At 57.7% G+C, this 21,234-nt stretch overlaps 1 protein-coding gene across 1 annotated transcript; it reads right to left on the bottom strand.

Annotated features, from left to right (window-relative positions):
• Positions 1–3,504: 3,504 nt before the first annotated feature.
• Positions 3,505–11,490, bottom strand: PPP1R32 (protein phosphatase 1 regulatory subunit 32). Its single transcript, XM_032415094.1, has 14 exons — positions 11,433–11,490; positions 10,789–10,927; positions 10,205–10,322; positions 9,780–9,933; positions 8,637–8,759; positions 7,967–8,027; positions 7,383–7,495; positions 6,957–7,016; positions 6,732–6,818; positions 6,290–6,403; positions 6,114–6,208; positions 4,308–4,472; positions 3,766–3,847; positions 3,505–3,582 (listed from the first exon to the last, which is right to left on the bottom strand). Exons 2-13 carry the CDS (start codon positions 10,895–10,897, stop codon positions 3,778–3,780), a joined length of 1,269 nt encoding a protein of 422 aa, XP_032270985.1. The 5' UTR covers positions 10,898–10,927; positions 11,433–11,490; the 3' UTR covers positions 3,505–3,582; positions 3,766–3,777.
• Between the last annotated feature and the right edge of the window lie 9,744 nt (positions 11,491–21,234).

Raw genomic sequence — 21,234 nt, 5'->3', positions numbered from 1 at the left:
GGGGGGGGGTCCTCCAGGTCCACAGACAGATGCCTTCCCCACTGGCCAGCTGTCAAGCCCGCGAGCTGGTGGCTCTGCGTGTCACCACGTGACCTGGGCCAGGCCGTACCTGTCAACGTCAGCTGCCACAGCTCGGCGACGGGCAGCAGCCACACGCGTCCACGTGCGTCCGAAGTGGGGCCCGAGAGCGTGGCATCCAGCGCTTCTCCCCGACCTGCTGTCCCACTGGCCCGCGGGGCTGCACACCCCCACGCCACGGCTGTCAGCGCAGCTCCCACCTGCGCCCCCAAACTTCCCCAGAGGGGGGCCCCCCAGGGCTCTCGCTGAAAAGCTGAAGGCCCACGGAATACTCCCAGCACCCAGCAGGCTGTGGGGGCTTCAGAAAGCTAGCGGTCGTCATTGTGCACCCCACCACAGTTTCTAAAGCATCTGTGGGGAGGGGAAGGAAGCTTCTGGTAGCAGCTACAATCGGAACCCACTGCCAGTGACTCGCTTCCACGCCCAAAGCCTGGCTCCCAGTGAGGGGACAGGTGGGCCGCCTCTGGGAGAGCCTGGCAGACGCTGGCCTCGGGGACACGACAGGGGCAGCCTCGGCCTCCCCGTGAGGCCGTACAGTGGGTCGCCTGACCCAAGAGGGGGCTGCTCCTGGAGAAGGGTCCTGAGGAGGCCTGTCCGGGGCCAAGCAGGAGGAGGCAAGAGCCAGAGCCTGTGACTATGTCAAGTCCCGCCTCCTAGCTGGGCCCCTGTTCCCTCTGCGCCAGAATCAAGGCAGCTACTCGTCGCCCGCAGAGCGCTTTATGCCCGCCATCCTGGGTAGCCCCCAGCCTGGGTCCTGCCACTCGCTTCTGCTCAGAACGGTCAGGTGGCCTCCACAGCCCAGCGCAGGAGGCAGCCTTGGGTGTGGAGAGCCGGGAATGAGCCCAGGCAGTCTGACCCCAGAGCTCAGGCCCCGCCGGGGGGAAGAGAGGGCGCTGGGCTGAGGCTGGCTGGGGCCTGACCGAGGACTCAAGTCTCAGAGGGGCGAGGCGAAATGAAGCCCCAGTACCCGCGCCCACACTCACCCGACAGCAAAGAGGGGGAGTGACAGGGCAAAGGCCTTCGCTTCAACGGAGGGTTCAGCAACCTCAGTAGCCACAGGGTGGGGAGTATCCACCCCTCCTGCCCTGGGGACCCAGAGTCCCCTAATTGAGGAGGAGGACAGAGAAGGGCTCCTTAGCATGGTAAGAAAGCCTAGCCAACCCGCCTTCCCCATGGGCTTGCCCACCTCACAGCCTCACTTGTCTGTCCCCGCTGACCCCCGACCAGGCCTTGAGCTGGCCCCTGCACTGTGTCCTGGCCCACAGCCTTGCCTCCTTCAGCCCCCACCACTGGCCATGCTGCCCATTTCAAGGGCCAGCTCACACCTGCCCTCCCCCACGGGGCCTGCCCCGAGTAACTCAGTGGGGTGGGCAGAGGTCAGGAAGGCGGGTATGACTCGGAGTCAACTCACATCCCCCCCCAGGCAGCCGCCACCCTGGGCTCCCACGCCAGCCCTTACCAACAGGCGCCCACCCACAGCCCTTGCTGCTGTGTGACCTGGGGCGAGTGGCTCCGCCTCTCTGTGTCTGTCTCCTCATCCAGAAGTTGGGGAAATCCATGCTCTGTACCAGGCAGGAGTTCCAGAACCACCTAAGCTAGGCATTGGCCCCGCCTTCCTGCTACCACATGCCCTGGGTCACCCCGTCCTTACACAGTCCTTCGGGCTGGGACCCAGGATCCAAACGGGGAGGCTGGGATGGGCTGCCTGGAGAGAGGCGAAGGGGGTGAAGGCAGGGGCTAAAGGAAAGAGAAGGGTGCTGCTCAGCCCCCTTCCCTCGGGTGCGGTCCAGAGCTCCAGCTCAGGAAACATCATGGGGTGGCCCCAGCTCACATGGCCTGGAAACAGGGTGCAGGACAACGGGAGGCGGAGGAGACCGAGAAAGGGTGTGATGAGGCTCCAGTGTCCCCAACCATATCCCCTACTGAGTCAGACAGAGGAGGGGTGAGCTATAAAAGGATACTGGTGGGGAAGAAGGACACGGACACGTGCAGTGGTGTGTGTGTGTCTGTCCGTCTGTCTTGTACGTCTCTGCACATCTGTTTGGGTGTGTCTGTGTGTCTGCGTCTAAGCATGTTGCATGTCTGTAAGTCTGCCTCTGTGTCTGTGTGTCTGTCTGCATGTGCAAGCGTTCGGGTGTTTCGGTCTCCGGCGCGCTTGTGTTAGTCTGTGTGTACTTGTCTGTTGGCACGTACGTGTTAGCATGTGTGCATCTCCAGGGGTCTGTGTATTTGGGGGGGACTGTGGGCGGGAGGGGGCCTGTCGATCCCCTCCCCCACCTCCTCACGGCCAGGCCACAGTTGGGACCCAGCGCAGTTGGCAAATCTCTGATTTGGTAACTCACCCCTAACGCTGGAGGCCATGGACCTGCAGGACCCACCCACAGCCTGTGGGGCTGTCACTGGGTCCGAGTCTGGCTGGGTTTGCAGCCGAGAGACTCTGTGTCCCCTCCTCCCCTCCTCCAGGGCTGGAGCCAGCTGGAGCCACCCACGTCCCACATGGATCCCCAGCCAGGCCGAGCGAGGACAGCCCCCGGGCCTGCCGTTCAAGACGGCTGGTACACCCGGGCCCTCGGGCCGGCTGCGCTGCCACGGAGGGTGGGGTGTGGGGGGTAGCTGCTAGACCACTGAGTCTGCCCCTCAGCATGCCGGCTGGCCTGGGAGGTGCTGGAGACATCCCGGCCTTGGGCTGCGGCTGCCTCTCTACCCTTAGGACCTCAAGCAACTGAGGCACACTCTCTGGGTCCAGGTTCCCCTTTATAAGACGAGGAGCTGGTGCTGGCAGGAACACAGCATACGGTTGCGTAGTTGTGCACTGTGCAAATGCACCTGCTGGAGGTGAGGGAAGGCACTGAGAGGCAGCCTGGGTTCCGCCCTGCAAGCTGAGGGACCCCGTGTCAGGCGGCAGCGTCTGGAGGAAGGGATGCATTCTTCCCACAAGAAGTTTGCTCTTTAGGGACTGTGCTTGGGGGTGGAGGGGATCCTTGTTCTAATTCTCACAAAAGGGCTGCCCTGAGGCACGGGCCTTTTCAACCAGTCCCTGCCCCTCCCTGGCTCAGTGTAAAGGCGTCCATCTGTCACAGACCCTCGTCCGTCTGTCTCTAGAGAGAGATCTCTGTGACTGCCTGCCCCTCTGCCCCTCTCTGCCTCTCCCCACTCTGTCCCGCCTGCTCCCTGCCAGGGCTCCTGGCCTTCCACACCGACTGAGCACTCAGCACCAACTGTAGGAGACCCCCTGACAGGAGAGGAATCTGTGTCCTTGTCCCTAGTGTCACTGTGAGTCCAACCCGACCTTCCTGACTCCAAAGCTGGCCCGGGCCCCTCCACTCCTGCATGCTCGCCCTGCACCCCCCCATCCTTTTCCCAGCTCCCCTGCCAGTGACTGGACACACAGGCTGCTTCACTGCTCTTTATTTCATTAGGAAAGTAGTCAGGGGAGTCTGGGCAGGGACGGGGTGGGGGTAGGGACTGTAGCCGGCTCCTGTCCTGTCCGTTGGGTTGGCAAACCTGGGAGGAACAGAGATGAGACCCGAGGGGCTCCCAGGGGGAGGAGGCTTCAGTGCACTCCCCCAGCCCTGAGAGCCCCACCCCCCCGGTCTCCCACCCCTCACTCTGAGGCTGGGTCCCCAGCAGGGCTTGCTTGACCCAGGGCTGGGGATGTGGGGCTGGCCCATGCGGGGCGCCCCTTACCCAGTCTCGGGCTCAGTTGGGTGTCATGAAGTGGCTGCTGTGAGGCGGGGCTCGGTAGAAGGGGTCCACGGCGATCAGGGTTCTGCAGGGAGGGGAGGGGTGGATGTGAGGGGGATGTGGGGCAAGGTGGGACCTGCGCTTCTGCCTGCCCCTCCCCTGGGGCAGCCCTCAGCCAAGCCACATTCTTTGCCTGCCAAGTCTGGGCCATTGTCTTAGAAATATAATTTTTGAGGAATTGAATTGAGCCGAAAGGAGTCAGAGTGAGGCAGAACCACAGTCCATTCAACTCTGTCCCCACCCCCCTGCAGCCTGGCAGGGAGCAGGTGTGGAGCTGGCCTCTGGGATGGGAACAAGGCTTTGGGGGGGGGGCGGGGGGCAGCCATGCAGGGGGAGGGGTCGCTGGGGAGAGCGGGGGAGGAGCCGGAAAAGCTGCGAGCAAGCCAGAGAGAAGAAATAGGCCTCTCAGACAGACGGAGGGAGGGAAGAAGCTGGGGAAAGGCCTGGATGCCGCAAAGGACAGAGCGGGAGGGAGGGCCAGCTACCTTCCCACGTGGGGGTGCAGGTGCCGTAGGCTCTCCATGGGGTTGGGGGTGGCCTCCATGCGGGTGACCGGCTGGTTGAGGGCATAGCCTCCGGGCTTCTGCGGCTGGATGCCACCTCGAGTCCAGCCTTCTCGGTCCAGACCCTTAGGGATATTCTCGAAGTACCTGCAGCACGGGGTGGGGGCGGGGGGGGGGGTGTTGCTGGTGATAAGCTGGCCTCCGCCCACCTCTGCAGCCTCTCTGCCCTTCTTGGACAGGAATCTTGGCTCCAGCAGAGCACAAATGGCCTCAGATCCCTCCAGCCTCCTTGCTTTTGCTCATGCTGTGTCCTCTGCCCTGAGCCCCGGTCGCTTGGGGAACGCTGCTCACTCGGGAAGCCTGCCCTGGCTCTGCCCCTGAGCTGGACGGCCCTCCTTCGCCCAGCCCCCTGATGATGTGCCAGCACTCGGGAGCCAAAAGGACGGTCCGCACGCCGCCTCCCTCCCTGGCCCATGAACTTCTTAGGGGTGGGGGAGTGGAGACCCTGGCTCATTCATTTCTCTCTGGGCATTCCACTTTGCTTCCATTTTGCTGATGCTCCCTGAGCACTGGGCCGGGTTCTGAAAGGGCCACGATGAGTAAGATGTGGCCCCCCCCCTTGAGCGTATGAAGTGGGGGTGCAGAGAGATACATGAGGAAGTCAGTGATTACAACCCCTGGGGAAGGAGCCGTGCGCCTGACCCCTGGCAGGAGCTCGGGAAAGCCGACAGGCGGGCGGGAGAAGGACCCTGTAGACATGGCTGGGGCCGAGGGTCTGCCGGAGCTGCCGGAGGAGGGCGTTTGCCCAGGGGAGGACAGGGACACTGTTGTCCCCCGACACCCAGCGTGAGTCTCTGCCCCTCCCCCTCCCCCCTCGTGGGGACTGGAGCAGCCACCTGTGTCACAGACCTGCGATGTGGCTCGGGCGCCACTTCTCCCATCTGAGCCTCAAGGTCCCCATCCCAAAGAGGGGGGCCAGCCCCAAGGATGGGAGGCAACTTGGGAGACCAAGGAGTGGAGGGCCAGTGTACTGGGATACAGGTGACACACGCTGACACAGATGACAGATGTCATGCAAGGAGGCTCTATCCCACTCCTGCAATGCCCTCCCTATCCAGTCCTGGCCCCGGGAGTCCTCCCCATGGCTCTCGGGCCACTTCCTCCTGGAAGCCCTCCCGGATGCTCAGCAAAGAGCTTACTTTCTTGGGAACCCAGAGCCCCCCACCATGGACTGGACGTAGTATCTTCGCAGATGCCATGTTGCTCCACCCAGATGCCCTTCAGCCCCTTATTCGTCCCCTGCCCACCAGCCTGGGCACAGCATCAGGGAGAAGCGCAGAGGTCGGCTGCCCTTGGGCTGCTGGGGCTTGCTTTGCCTATAGCAAGGAGGTGCCTGGGATTTTAGTATGGTCCTCGGGGACTGCCCTTAACTACTGACCGATGGCTGTGGGGGTACCAGTCCCCCAGCTCGCTCTCCCCTTGGCCGGGATCATTCTGAGTCGTGTGTTTGCACTGTTTTCTAGAGCCTCCCCATGGGATATCTCTTTAATAACACGCTGGCTTTGGGCTGCCTTCCTTTTCCCACACAACCTCCCAGCTCCCCCACACTCCCCAGTAAGAGGCTCGCGCTCAGATCCTTGGCTCAGGGGCTGCTTCTGGGGGATCCCACACTAACTCCGTGTTGGTCTACTTCACAGGCTGTAAGCTCATCACTTGTCCCAGTGTCTGTCTGTGAAATGCGTGCTGGCTTCACAGCCCTGGATTTGGACAGCGAAGGGGGGTGCTCACCCTTGGTTGTAGGTGGTCAGGTACCGATTATCCATGTCAGGGTCATAAGGGTTCCGGAAGTAGCTGGGGTTGTTGAGGCTGAACCCCGTGGGCTCCTGCACCAGAGGTACGGAGGGGACTTGTGAGGTCAGGAGGGGGTGGAGATTTGGGAGTGGGGCTGGGCACCCCGGCCTCACCTTGTTCCCCACGGTCTCCCGGCCCAGCAAGGCAACGTTCGTCTGTTGCATGTGCTGCGGGGGCTGGAACTGCCGGTGGCTCATGCTGCTCGGTTCTGGGCCGGGAGGGGGCACCTGCAGGGGACGGAGCCACAGAAAGGCGGTGGGTGGCCAGGGTGAGGCGGCAAGGACAGAGGGAGGGCAGGCAGAGGCACACGCGGCCCCCACTTGCCCCCAGCCCCAGGACCTCGTCCTTGCCCCTCCAGGCACACAGAATTCCCTGGGTCAAAGACACCCCTCACTTTCCAGTTCCTGGGCCTTCGCCCCTCCCCTGGAGGGTCCAAATAGCCTGATCCTTCCCATCCTTCAGCGCCCAAGTGCATCTGCGTCCAAGGAACCTCCCTGCCCCCTCCCATGGGAATGCCCCGGCTCTGAGGGAGCCCCCCCACCAAAGGCCACTCACTCTGGGGTTCAGGGTCCTCTCCATCACCCGGTTGTAGCCCGTTTCCCGCTCGGAGCCTCTGGCCAGCACAGGCAGGAACTCGTCCCCCTAAGGCCGCAGATGAGCTCCTGGCACCAGAGCATAGCTGCGCCTCCCGCCGTCCTCCAGGTACTGTCCCAACTGCCCCGAGGAAGGACCCCAGGCCCTGGGGTCAGACCGCCCTCCACCCCCAGCGGCTCAGCTTACATGAGGGTGGGGCATGGGGAGGAAGTCGGACCTGGTGACACTCTGGCCGGGCAGGAGGACCTGGAAAGAGGCCCGCAGAAGCACGTCAGCCCGGCAGAGGCAGCTGCCCCGGGGTCCTGAGCGCAGAAGGGGCTCACGACACGTGCGTATGATTGGGGTAACCGAGGAAAGGGAAGAGTTTGGGGAGTAACGATGCTGAGTGAGAACCAGCAGGCCAGGGCCCTCGCCCGGACTCTGAGTAACGTTGGCTCTGCCCCTTCTCCTCTTTGGACCTCAGTCTTCTCATCCGTACACTGGGGGAGCTGGACCAAAGCAGTGGTTTTTACCCACACTCGTTCATCTTGTGTTTGAACACAGGGTTCGGCAACTCACACATTTTAAGCTAGAAGTCACCCTGAGATTCTAGTGGGCACAGGCCTGACTTACCGGGTCCCCAGGGAGGGCCTGGGAGGGCGGCTGGAAGACAATGGGGTTCTTGGTGGACTCTTCGGTGAAGCCAGTCTCTTCTTTGGCGCCAATTGATTTCTTCTGCAAGAGATCTGCAAAAGACAACCCCCCTGTGCTACCCCCCACCCCGGCCACCTAGCCCTACCCACAGGGCCTCCTGAGGCTCAGTGTCCCAGCCAGTGGGGAGGGAGCTGGCTCCACGGATCTGGACGCCTGAGCTATAGGATCATGGGCACCAGGAAGACTCCAGAGTTCAGGACAGAGACTGAGACGGGAGAGGAGGAGAAGAGAGGTGCAGGAAGGGCAGGAGCCAAGAGGCCGGGAGGCGGCTGGGGTCAGGATCCACAGCCCTCCTAAACCAGTGAGTCGTCCTTCGGGGGGGTTGGCGTTAAGGCACAAGTCCCCCAGGCTGCCTCTGTATCCTTCTTTCTTCCTGCTGGTGCCTTCTTTGTCCTGCACCAGCTCCGTCTGCAGCCCCCGCCCCCCCGCCACCGTGTCTCTCCCTGTGACAGGGGGGAGGGAGGTGTGGTGGGAGGAAGGCATGAGCTCAGACATGTGCCTACCTGGCTGGTTTGAAGGCTCCTTGAAATAAGAATTGTACTCAGAGGTCATGAAGCGCGGACCCTGGAACACAGAAGGGAGAGCACTGGGGCCCGCGAGGTGGACCAGGGCCCGGGGCTGGCTGGCCACAGTGGTGGCTCTTCAGTGTTCCGAGCAGACCTGCGTGGTATAGTCCCCGAGGGGAGGCCAAGGACGGCAGGCCCGGCACAAATCCCTCTCTGATGGGGCAGCAGAACCCCACACACTCCCGGTAAGTTCTCCTGTGACAATGAAGCCCGTCCCACCCACACTGGACTCCCAGGAGTAAACATGGGACCCAGGCACCCAGACGAAGAGGGGGCCCAAGGCGAGGAGAGAGGCTAAGGGAATACAGTAGGTCCTCCCGCCACACTGCACTGCCCAGAGCTCGGGGAGTCTGGATGGGCGAGGGGAGGGAAGGGGCCTCTGGGGTTAAGTCCTAAGACCTGAGTAAGGAAGCCCGTGCTGACCACGTTGATGCTGTCTTGGAAATACCAAATATCCTTGGCTCTCCCCGGTTTTTCTAGGTACTCTGAGCCCACATTTAGTTGGCTTTTGGGGCGAGTCAGAGCAGTGCCGGTCTCCAGGAGGGAAAGGAGGTGGGTCTGGCCCCTCTGCCCCGCTCACAGCCCTGACCGGGGGCTGCCCACTCACATGCCGGGCGTTCTCCCACTCCATCGAACCCTGGTGCTGGTGGAGCAGGGGCACGTCCTCGGGCTCCAGCCCTGTGATGGCCTGCGGCCCATAGTCCTGGGGGTCAAAATGGACCTTCCTGACCTGGGAGGAGGAAGCGGCCAGTCACGCTCCAGGCAAAGGGATGGCAGTCCATGTCTTGACTCTGCTTCTGCCCTTGACCCCTACAGAGTATCCGTAGCCCGAGGGGTCCCTTGACAATGAAGTCCAGTCATGTCCCTCCTCTGCTCAGAGCCCTGCAATCATCCCATTTCACTAGGAGTAGAACCCCATGGGCTGACAGAGACCCACAAGGACCCTGGCTCCTTGCTTTGCTCCAGCCACCTGCCTCCTTGCTATTCTTTGTCACATCAGATACTCGCACCTCAGGGCCTTTGCACTTGCCATCTGCACTGCCTGGAACTCTCTCTCACATCGCTGCACTTAGACGACACTAACTTCCCTTGAGTCTTTGACTCACGTCTCCACAGCAAGCTCTTTTCCCACCCTCCTGGTTTGCAGTTGCAACCCCTTCACTACTGCTTCACCCCCTGCCTCTTCCCTGTTGCATTTTCCCCCCACACTTAGCACCTTCATATATAAAAGAGATGTTCAGAACATATCAGTTGAATGAATGAATGAATGAACGAATGAATGACTTAGTAGAATACATTCTACTGCTGGTGATAAAAACGATGATCATAATGATGATGGAATGAAGAAGATGGGGACGACAATGACAAAAGCAAACGTGACATTGGTGGGGAGGATGGTCATGTGGCGTTGGAGATGTGGATGGGATGGTGGAGACCATGGGATGGGGATGGGGATGGGGTTGGTGTTGGGATTGGAGATGGGGGTGGTGGAGGTGATGGCAGGGACAGGGATGGGAATGGAGGTGGAGGGGAGGTGATGGTGCATTTGGGGATGGGGACGAAGGTGACACAGGTGAGCAGACTCCCAGCCCGCATATGGCTCCTCAGCGTCCAGGCATCTCAGCCTTGACCAACTCTTGGCAGGGCAGTCCCACCCTGCTGGAGGGATCCTCACCCTCTCCGCCCCCTCGGCCCTTCCTCTACCCCAGCCTCGGGGCCCCCCGTCTCCTGGTCCTAGCCCAGCACTAACCTCCTTAGTGGGGGTCGCCACACTGGGCTTCTCCCGCGAGTAGCCAGAGCTGGTCTGATGCACGTTCCAAGGCAGTGGGTACTTGCCATCAGGCACCTCCAGGGGGCGGTAGCTCTGATTGGTCACTGACTGGAAATTGTGGCGGACTTGTTCCCTGAGGGTCGAGCAGGAGCCACCCAGAGGCTGCAGTGCTTATCTCTGGAAGCTGCCCACTTCCCTCAAACCTCCCACAGATGCCTCAGGAGTCCGCCTGCCTTAGGGCCCCAGGTGGGTGCCGTGCCCTGAGTGCCCCAGGACCCCAGACCTAGGCCAGGCAAGGTTCAGGGTCCCCATGCATGGAACCCGCAGTCGGTCCGATGAGCTCCAATGGCCCTGAGCGCTAAGGCTCAGCGGGGCAGGGAGGGAGAAGGGGTTGCAGACCTTACCCCATGGCTGGGTTGTCCAGGGCATCGAGGTTGGCGTGGTAAGAGACCACGGGCCGGTAATTGGATCTGTAGCCTGTGCCTTCGTGGCTGCCCATGCGGGGCCTGAACTCCTCCTGACCTGCAAGAGGGGAAGCCAAGGAACAGGACAGGCCCGTGGGGCAGGGGAGTGGAAGAACAGTGAGCAGGGCCTCCCAAGCAGGGCCAGCCACATCCCCCCGACCCCACCCAGGGCCCAGGGGTCTTCGGGATGGAGAAGGCATAGAGCCAGGGGCTGGAACAAGAGAGCCGTGAAAGCCTGGCCCTTCGAGATTGCGGCAGCGGGGAATGGAAAGGATAGGGGAGGGACAAGGTCAGTGTGGCAGAATCACAGGATGGACTCGGGGGAGGGGCAGCGGGGCAAAGCCAGCCTGATGGGACAGGTGTGGACACGGTCGTTGGGGGGGCTCAGGAGATGGATCGGTTCAGCGCACTGGGGTCCCTCTGAGCGTGTGTGACAGGCCACGGGGCTGCCCCTCCCACAGCGGGGGGACCGCCCCCATCCTGGCCCGCGTCCTAGGGCAGCTCCAGCACACAGGGGCGCTCACCATAGGCGGTGCAGTAGCTAGTGGCATAGAATTTCAGGGGATCCGTGCAGCCCCCCGAACTCATCTTCACATAAGGGGTGACAACCCCCAAGGGGAGTTTCCCCATCATGGTGCTGTGGGGCAGGGCCCCGGGGGGCGCCTGGGGAGGAAGCACAGGGAGCCCCATCCGTTCAGCAGCCCCAGGCCCCGAGCCTGTCTCAGGCTCAGGCTGCAGAGGCCCCGGAGGTGAAGCCCGAGCCCCACCCAACCAGGGCCTTCTGCTCGGCCCGACCCTCTCCACCGACACCCACACCCCAAACTGAAGGAAGGACTGGTCATCGCCAACACGTAATCATATACGCTCATTCCCCCTTCCCCACACCTTGTTATCTCCCCAGTTTACAGCCAGGAAACTAGGATGCCAAGTGATGAAGGATGAGCGCACGATGGGTGGGGGGAGCCAGGATTCAGGCCCTGGGGTATCTGACTCCCCGCCCCTGATCTTATCTTAATCCCCTCCTGGCCTCCTCTGGGGACCGAATGGACAGACACCCTCCCAGCCCAGCCCGGGGCTCCTTGTCCCTCCCTCAGCTCGCTCGGGGGCCTTGCTGAGGGACGTTGGCTCGGCCCTCCTGGGGCCCAACCGCAGCGGGCCCCACCCTCACCTGCCCTCTGCTGTGGCTCTGGGGAGAGGCTGCAGGGGACAGGAGCTGCTCCAGGGAAGCCCAGGCCTTCTGGGAGGTGGCCGGGCCAGGAGAAACAGTGTGTCGCCTGGCAACTGGTGCCTAGCAACAGTGTCCCCACGCTTCTGAGGCCCTTCTAGGGCCAGGGCCCACTGAGAGGCCGAGCTGGCCCAGATGAGGGCAAGGTCCTGCCTCCTTGGCCCCCCCAGTCGCCTGCTTCCCTGGACCGGGCTGGGCATTGTTGCTGTCTTCTGAGTGACAAGAAATAAAAGATAATCTCAAACAATCACTCCTACTTATTAAGTATCCACTTCTCAGCAGACACTTTATATCCTTTATGGCCAGTCCTCTGAGCGGCTCCTCCAGGTGGCTATAATTATCCCTCTTTCCACGCGGGGAAAATGAGGCTTTAGACAATCAGTGTCTTGACTGGCCAGTGATCTCGAAAACAGAAGGAAAGAGAAGAGTTGAGACTCAAACGTGGGTGGGCTCAGATCCCACTCGTAAGCCTCTTGGGGAATTATCCTGTTCCCTGTGTCCTGCTAGAGCCAGATCGGTGCCAAGCTCTTCCACACACACATTTTTTTTTAAAGATTTTGTTTATTTGTCAGAGAGAGAGCGAGAGAGAGAGTGAGAGAGCGAGAGAGAGGGAGCAAGCGCACAAGCAGGGGGAGCGGCAGGCAGCGGGAGAAGCAGGCTCCCGGCCAGGACCCCGAGATCATGACCTGAGCTAAAGGCAGACGACTGACTGAGCCACCCAGGCGCCCCCTTCCACACACATTATTACCTCGGACAATCCCCCAGACCACCCTGTGGCCGGGGTACTATGGTTATGGGGCCAACAAGCCCCAGCAGCTAGGAGTGTGGCTCAACCCTGATGTGTCGTCTCTGATGAGGGGACCTGTCCCCTTACAGCCCCCCATTTCCTCCTCTTCACTGAGGGCCGCAACTGGACCCGCTTCGGGGGGCTGTTGGCAGATTTCCCGAGCGCATGGTTTCGGCTCCTCAGTTTTTCAAAGCTGTATTCTCAGCCTATTTTGCAGATGGGAAAGGTGAGGCCCAAGGACACTGGCCAGGCCTCAGAGTCGGTGAAGGATTACAAGGGGAGTGAGCCCCGCTCCCCTTGGGCCGGCCCCTTTGCCCCAAGGGGCTTTGAAGCCTGTAACTGTTTAACCGGGTCTCTGATGGGGTGGGAGTGGGGAGCCGTGATGTGTAGCATTCGCCACGTTTCTGTGGTGTAAATACTCCCATCATGGCTGCTTTCAAACTACCAAGGCAAGGTCACCGAGCAGGAGGTTGGGAAATCATGCTCGGCCCGCTGTGGAGCCGCCACGATATAGAATTTGCGCCGGACAGATCCAATAGACAGAAGTGACCTTGAGACCATGAATGACAGACAAATGTAGTAATATAATAAGAGGGTGATGACTTTGAAGTATTTATTACCCTCAGGGTTTTTTTTTAAGATTTTATTTATTTATTTATTTATTGACAGATTGAGAGAGGGGGGAGAGGGCGAGCACAAGCAGGGGGAGCAGCAGAGGGAGAAGCAGGCTCCCCGCTGAGCAGGGAGCCCGATGTGGGGCTCGATCCCAGGACCCTGGGATCATGACCTGAGCCGAAGGCAGATGCTTAACAACTGAGCCAGCCAGGCTCTCCTATTACCTTTGTTTTTATATAATTTATTAAATTGTAAGTTTCATATAATTTGATTTTTAACAATGGCGGAGTTCAACAACCAGCTCACAGATTTCCTGGAGGTTTTGCCTTCAACTCTCACGAGCTGGCTCCAGAGCACCCGACTCATAAGGGAAAGCGAGGTGTGGATGAAGAGGATGCCGAGGGAAAGTGGGCTGCCCCACCCAGGAGATGCCCTGGCTGCGGTCGGCCTGAAGTGACTGGACCTGCCAGAGATGGAGCTTGCGACCACACCTGAGCCCCGCAGAGAGGCCCTGGATTCAGAGGTGCCCAGGGCCAAGTGGAGGCCCCCACCAGAGTAACTATTCTGTTCAGGGATCAGAAGCTGCAAGGCCAGAGGTGAACGCACACAGTCCTGCTCTCCCCATCTAATGACAGAGGCTCAGGTGAGCCCCACCCATGAAACACACGAGAGGGTAAGACCTCCACGGGCGGTCAGGAGAGAGGGATGGAGTGTGCATAGAAAAGTGGTTACCAGCAAGAGCTCAGACTCTGAAGCTGGTGGCATAAGCCCTGGCTCTACTACTTAATAACTAAGATTCGATGCGTGTTATTTGTGCCTTTCCCTTTCTGGAAAATGGTACCTACCTACGGGGTTGTGGTACACATAAAGCACTCGAAATCCTCTGTGCACAGTGTCTAGCAGGCGGCAGGCCCGTCCCAGATGGAGATGAGGGAGGGCTCGCCACCTGGAGGCCCTGCAAGGGCAAAGGTGGGTAGCACTGGCAGGCGGGGGGCGGTGACGGGTCCCAGGGGGCTGGAGCACTGCTGGGGGGAGGCGTTCAGCTGCGAGAGGCTGTGCCAGGTTTCCCTTTCAGCAGCTGGTGGGGCAGAGGAGGTGGTGAAAGGTTGGAAATCGTCTGCAGTGCTGTGAGGGGAACTCTGGAGCTGCTGGTGACAGCCTGGCCTGGAGCCCACAGAGGATGGGGGGCAATTCTGGGAGGTGTCTGCTCCCAGACTGAACTCCCATTAGGTCTGGGCTCCCAGCGGCCTGTCGTTTTGTTTTTGTTTTTGTTTTTGTTTTTGTTTTTGTTTTCTTGCTGTGTGGCGACACCCAGCGGCTCTCACGCAGAACTGCAGGAGATGCAGCAAGTGCTGCCCTCATAAGGCTGGGGGGCTCCTGGAGGGAACAGAGGAGCGGGCAGAGCCACTATCGCCCCAGCCCCAGCCACCCTGCCTCACCTGCCCTCCAGAACACAAGGGGCCGGCCTGGCAAGCAGGGCAAGGGCCAGAGCCTACAAGAAGCAAGAGCCTTGGAGCTGCTCACCAGGTGCTGGTCTGGGCGGTAACCAAACTGCCGCGTGACTTCTAGACCTCTTGGCTCGAGGCCTGTTTTTCTAACTGTAAAATGACGCAGCAGACTAAATGATCCTTCCAGATTTTAAGTGGGAAATCCAGGGCCCACCTCAGCCCCTCTTCCCATAACCGTTCCCATTTATTAAGCATTTTCCATGCAGGTGCAGAGCTGCGCCGTCTCTTCACTCTTCAGTCCAGCCTTACGAGCAGGGATTATTGTTACTGCCCCCGCTTTACACACAAGGAAACTGCGTAGGCCTCACGGGCAGGTTGGGGTAGAGTCAGCTTTGACTCCAGAACCCACGCCAAGCCCTGCTAGAACATGCTGGCAAATTCACCTGTGAAGTGCTGGGACCGTAGCAGTAGACTCTAACACTGTTTGGTTGAGCTCAGCGATTTTCCAAAGGGACAGACTGCCCCGGCCAGATGGGTGACCTCTTTCTCCTTTCTAGACCTTCCCAGTCCTGAGCAGTAATGTTCAGCCCTGTTTCCCTCCTGCGAGAAGAAAGGGCTACAGACACCCTGGGGCTGGCCCCAGACACCAGCAGTGCCTCCTCCCTGAAGCCTGGAAGGTTGAGGCTCGGGAACCACCTAGAGGATTGTGGGGCCCCCTGGTGCACAGAACTCCACAGCCAGGACCAATGGGAGAGGGCCCCGATGGGCGTCCACGGCTAGCGCACACCACCCTTTGCTGAGTCCTGAATGGGGACAGACAGCTGCACTCTGGGCTCTGGGCTGTGTGAGCTTTGGGTCCCCGGAGGAATATCAGCTCAGGCAAACGAGGCAGCACACCACTGAGCAGGTGGTGTCATTTGACTTTGATTGACGTGTGTCTTCATGACAGGCCTCAGAGGGCAGGGCCAACTTTGTCAGGAAGAGAGGTTCCAGGAGGGAAAAGCTTTCTAACACACCCAACCTTCTAATGCGGGAACAGGGTGCCCTGGTGGGGAGTGAGCTCTCCATCCCAGAAGGCATTCAAGCAGAAGTTTGAATTCACTTGAATCTGGACGACAATAATAGCAAACTCTCTTTTGGGCTGTTATTTGGTACCAGGCACTGTTCTAAGTGCTTCAGGTGTATTAACACATTCAAACCTGACCAGAGTGAGGTGTGCTCCTGGGTGGGGGGTAGCATCAGCACCTGCATTTTACAAATGAAGAAACTGAGACACAGAGAGGCTGCTTCACTTGTCTGAGGTCCCACCGTGTATGGGGGAGGGGTCATTATTTGAATCCAGGCAGCTGCCCCGAGGGGCAAGTTGGTGGCTGCTTTGATGTTGCCTCGTGGGTTGAACTAGAAGGTTCTCCAAAGCTCCAAAATCTGAGCTTTGATGGCAGTTTTCTTTTTTGAAACTTGTGCCTCCCTTGTCCTCTTCCGCACTCAGCTCCTTGGTCATGCTGGGCGCCTTGGGGCAAAAATCCACAGAAGAAAGGTTTAAAATCATCCGTATCGGCCAAGATGACTAAGAAGCAGGAAGCGGGCCTCTGGGGTGCAGTTGAGCAGGAGACTGGGGGTGACGCAGAGGGGGGACTCGGTTATCCTTTTTTTAAAATTGTGGCAAAATACACGTAACAGAAAATCTACCATTTCAACGGTTTTAAAGTGTACAGTTCTGTGGCATTAAGTACGTTCATGATGTCGCACGACTATCACCAGCGTCCATCTCCAGAACTTTGTCATCTTCCCAAATTGAAACTGTGCCCATGAAACTCTCACTCCGCACTCTCTCGTCCCCCCCAGGCCCTGGCAATCACCGTGCTACTTTCTGTCTCTATGAATTGGACCGCTCTCGGGACCGCCTGTGAGAGGGATCATACAGTGTGTGTCCTTTTGTGTCTGGTTTATTTCACCTAGCATCATGTCCTCAAGGGTCATCCCCAATGTAGCATGTGTCAAAAGTTCCTTTAAAAAAAGGCTGACTAGTATTCTATTGTGTGGATGTCCCACACGTTGTTTATCCATTCAGCCGTGCATGGACCCTTGGGTTGTTTCCACTTTGGGTTATGGTGAATAATCCTGCTATGGACATGGGTGTACAAATATCTCTTTGAATGCCTGCTCTCATTTCTTTGGGGTGCATACGCCTTGGTGGGAGAGGAAGGGGCAGGAGGGCTCCTGTCTTGAGTGAGACCAGGTCACATCCCTGCTCCTTTCTGAGCCTCTTCTAGAACTTGGCTTTGATGTCCAGCTCCGGCACAGACGGGGCCGTGTGACTTTCCTTAATTAACCACCCTCTCTGGTTCTGCTGCCTGTGAAAATAAGGGCGGGGCCAGAACAGAAGGCGGGGCTTGTTTGTTTGAAGTTAGAGCTGTGCTGTTTGTTTTGGCCTCAGGGCCTAGGAACTCTCTCTCCAAACAGCCCTGGAAATGCTGGTTGGCTCCACACCTCCTCCTCCACCCGTCCATCATCTGCGCCAGGGCCAGAGCGGTGCCCCAGCTCATTCTCTCTCGAGGTCCTTCCTCACCGCCAGAAACTGCAGTAGCCCGAGTCTGATGGCCTAAGTCCACTCTCTGTCTCTCTTTTCCTAAAAGGAAACAATTCCCTTGATGACCTGAGCACTCTCTCTCCACCTCCCGCCATGCCCGCACAACTTCTTCTGGTTCATTCCCCGCCCCAAGTGGACATTTCCTGGAAGAACTCCGGTGTGCTTGTTTGATGGCTGTTCCGTTTCTGCCTGTTCTTGTTCTTTTACTGTCTCCTCTGGGTGAACGGGTTGATCTTGCACGAGGTTTAAAAATTCATGACTCCCGGGGAAGATGAAATGAGACAGAGCAGAAAATAAGAACCCAATCCCAGGGCTCCAAGGGGATGAAGACATTCTCGGCAGTGATCAGCAGGGAACCCAGGGCAGGGGTCCAGAGCAGGGGTCCTGGATTCGAGAACCCAGAGGTCTGGGTTCGAATCTCCAGCCCTGTGCTCTCGGACGCCCTTAACTTCTCGAAGGCTGTTCCCTTAGCTGTATGACGAGGTCACAGTGGTGAGGTCCCGCAGCAGAACTCACACAGTTAGGCCGAGGGATTCAGAAGAGACACATTTAAGTGCTCAGCACGCAGCCTGGCACAGAGAAAGCACTCGGTAAGTGTCTGGGATGGTTTTACATTCCCCGGCCTCCCCTGTGGTTCGATAAACACAGTGTGTCCGCTCCCCGCCGGAGGGAGTTACAAGTGGCCGTGCGTGTGGGTGCAGACCCCGTGTTGGGACAGAAGAATGAAAGATGGGAGCAGCCTGGGTCGCCGAGTCACGGCACAGAGGTCGGCTGCCCGGATCGCTGTGGTGCTCTGTTCCGGCAGCTTGCGCTGACCCAGCCACTCTGTCACTGGGACCTGCAGTGTTCCAGAAAGGGCTGCTCACCAGTGTGAGGCCGGGCACGACGGCGACAGACGTCACGCGGAGCTCCCCACGGGCCTGACGCGCATGCGATGTGAGCAAGCTGTCGGGGGCCACCACCGTCCGGGGCTGGTTGTTAGCACAGCACAACCTAGCCCGTTCTGACTGTGAAGCATTATCACCTTTCAACACTATTATATCAGAATTAAGTGCAAAAGGTTGGGCATGACATCGAAAATCTGCCGTCCTTCCAGGCCTCGTTGCTGACCCTCGCTGTGTGTGGCGACCACACACTGAGAAGGCAGAGCCTGGGGCACTCGGCCACCCCATGAAGGAGCTGCCCCGTTCTCACTGCACTTGGCCCAAGTGAGAACTAAACTTTGCTTTGTTAAGCCACTGAGACTGGGAGGTGTATTTATGATCATAGGCTAACCGGCCAGGTGCCCCGCTGCTCCAGCCTCACCACGAGCCATTTCGAGACCCTCCAAACATGCCCCGCGTTCTGTCAGCTCCTTGACCCCTGCAGTTTCCCTCCGCCTGGAGGGCCCTTCCCTGTCCCGGGGGTCGTCCTAAAGCCCAGATCTGCGTGAGCCACTTCTCTGTTACCATGGCTCACACAGAGCCATTCTCCAGCTAAACGAGAGGGTTCTGTCGTCCGAGATGAAGGCCATGTCAGGGACATGGACAGCGAGGCTAGTGTGGTACCGGCGGGGACTGCCCCCGCGGCGGGGGACAGATTCGGGGTGCTCTGGCTGCGGCAGCCCCGGAAGGGGCCTCCAGCAGGTGCTGGGGAGGATGCAGGCGGCGGGCGCCCGAGGAGCAGTGTAGGGCTCCCAAAGGGGACACTCCCTGATGTTTTAGGACGGATGGAGACAGACAGGTTTTTAACAATTTATAAACCAAAATCACCGAGTAATGGGAAGAGTACGTGTGGGCAGCGTGCCAAGCTCTTTTCTTACGAGAAGGCAAACCCGCAGAGGGCTTAGGAGGGCGGGCGCGGAGCCAGGCGGCCCGGCTTTACGTGCGACCTCCCCAGCCCACCAGTGGAGCGACCTGGGGCAGGTGGTGTGGCTTTGGTGCACGTCTGGGTCCCAGCAAAGGCGGCGTGACCAGGGTGCGTCTGCCCTTCTCTGGGAGGAGTAAGGCAGCTAAAACGAGAGGAGTGCCTCACACCGCACGCACACGTCGCTATTCTTAGGCTCGGGAGAAAGCTAAAAGCAGCGTGGTCTTGGATGTCCTCCTGACACTGACCAGGACACCGCCCACACGACCACGTGACCCTCCTGCCACACGGTCGACCGGCACCGTAGGTAATGGGGGTCACTGGTGTGGGTTTCCAAGCCCCGACTGTACACCTGCATGACGACAACCCTCCTGGACGCTGACGACCATTTTCTATGTGACAAACTGATCGATAATTGTATCAGAAAGACAGTGAACGTCTTTGGCTCTCTCCACCTACATACATATGGGCTGTTGGCATTCTCAAAGCTGGTTCAGACCACGGTTTAAGAAGAGAATTGCTTTTTTTTGATGGAGAACTTGATTTTCATTTTTTTTTTTTTTAAAGATTTTATTTATTTATTTGACAGAGAAACAGCGAGAGAGGGAACACAAGCAGGGGGAGTGGGAGAGGGAGAAGCAGGCTTCCCGCTGAGCAGGGAGCCCGATGCGGGGCTCGAACCCAGGACCCTGGGATCCTGACCTGAGCCGAAGGCAGACGCTTAAAGACTGAGCCACCCAGGTGCCCCTTGATTTTCATTTTAGATATAAATGATACTAGGAAACCAAGAAATCTTTTATGATAGACCAGACCTTGACAGTCCCATTTTTCTCAGTGAGGAACTTATTTTTTTTGAGGAACTCATTTTTAAATGAGTTTTTGTAACTCAATTAGACTACTTTTAGCTGCATTTAATTTTCATTTGAACATTTTATTTAAAATTTTAAAAAATTCAATAATGTGGTTTTGTTTGTTTTCACAGTTACAGACATGAATTTTGACAAAGATGTCATAGCAAGCCAATAGGACAGGAAGTCTTTTTAATAAATGATGTTGGAATAACTGGGTATCTCTACAGAAAAGGAGCCTCAAACCTTACCTCACACCATATCTAAAAATTCATTCAAGATATAAAGGTACCTTCGTGGCTCAGGGGGAAGCAAAGGCTTCTGAAGCAGGTCACAAAAAGCAATAACACCATCAAAGGAAAAGCTGGTAAACTGGACTTCATCAAAATTTAAAACTTTGGCTCTTCAAAGGACACTGAGGAAAATGAATAGATAAATCCCAAACGCAGTAAAAAATATTTGCAAACATGTATCAGCAAAGGGCTGGTATGCAGGATGTATAAAGAATTCCGATAATTCAATAATAAAATGACAACAATCAAATTTAAAACTGCCATCCCACAAAAGAAGACATATGAATTGCCAATAAGCACGTGAAAAAAATATTCAACATCATTCATCGTCAGGGGTGAAAACCACAGGGAAGTGCCAGTTCCTTCCCACAAGGACGGCTAGGTTTTGAAGGACTGACTGACACCAAACTCCGGCGAGCTTGCAGGGCAGCTGGATCTCCCATACATTGTCCGTGAGAGTGTAAAATGGTACGTCTGCTTTGGAGAACGTGCTGGCACTTGCTTTTCAACTAGACATACACCTACTATGACCTAGCAATTCTACCTCTAGATATTTACTGAGAAATAAAAACATTCGATCACAAAAAGAATTGTCTGGAGCGCAATACCAGAAGGAGCTCAGGTGCCCATTCGTGGAAAGAATACACTAAATGGGGTAGAGTCATTCGATGTGACACATTCGACTCAATAAGAAACAGAACCAAATACTGGTGTGGGCAATGCCAAAAACATTATGCTGACTGAAAGCAGACACACACAGAAGAGTACATACCGCATGACTCCATCTTTATGAAATTCTAGAACAGACAAAACTGATCTATGATGAAAGAAAAAGTCAGAGATACGGTTGCCTGGGGTGTGGGGAGGTGTGTTGTAGGGACTGACCGGGGTGGAGCATGAGAGAACTTTCTAGGGTGATGGTAATTCCCATTTCCTGATAGGAGTCTGGTGTGGGCACCTGCCAGAAGGCAGCAAATGTACACTTAAGATTTGGGCATTTCATTGTATGTAAATTTTACAGCAAAAGAAAACAAACTTTAGGGGTGCTTGGGTGGCTCAGTCGTTAAGCGGCTGCCTTCGGCTCAGGTCATGATCCCAGGGTCCTGGGATCAAGCCCCGCATCGGGCTCCCTGCTCGGCGGGAAGCCTGCTTCTCCCTCTCCCACTCCCCCTGCTTGTGTTCCCTCTCTCACTGTGTCTCTCTCTGTCAAATAAATAAAATCTTTAAAAAAAAAAAGAAAGAAAGAAAACAACTTTAAATAAATGTGTAAGTCGAATTAATGATATGTGTTCCAAAATATTTCGGAGAAGCATTCTGAT

Source organism: Phoca vitulina, unplaced genomic scaffold, assembly GCF_004348235.1.
Source record: "Phoca vitulina isolate PV1807 unplaced genomic scaffold, GSC_HSeal_1.0 scaffold16, whole genome shotgun sequence".
NCBI classification, from domain to species: Eukaryota; Metazoa; Chordata; class Mammalia; order Carnivora; family Phocidae; genus Phoca; species Phoca vitulina.
The sequence above is the reverse complement of the archived record's forward strand: the minus strand, read 5'-3'. Positions and strand labels throughout refer to the sequence as shown.

Excerpts from the sequence above, each read along its gene's own strand:
- PPP1R32 (XM_032415094.1), bottom strand. The coding sequence starts at position 10,897 with ATGATGGGGAAACTCCCCTTGGGGGTTGTCACCCCTTATGTGAAGATG. Across the intron at positions 8,760-9,779 it reads TGGCGACCCCCACTAAGGAG|GTCAGGAAGGTCCATTTTGA; the intron begins GTTAGTGCTGGG and ends TCCTCCTCCCAG. Across the intron at positions 4,473-6,113 it reads CTGACCACCTACAACCAAGG|GTACTTCGAGAATATCCCTA; the intron begins GTGAGCACCCCC and ends CCCGTGCTGCAG.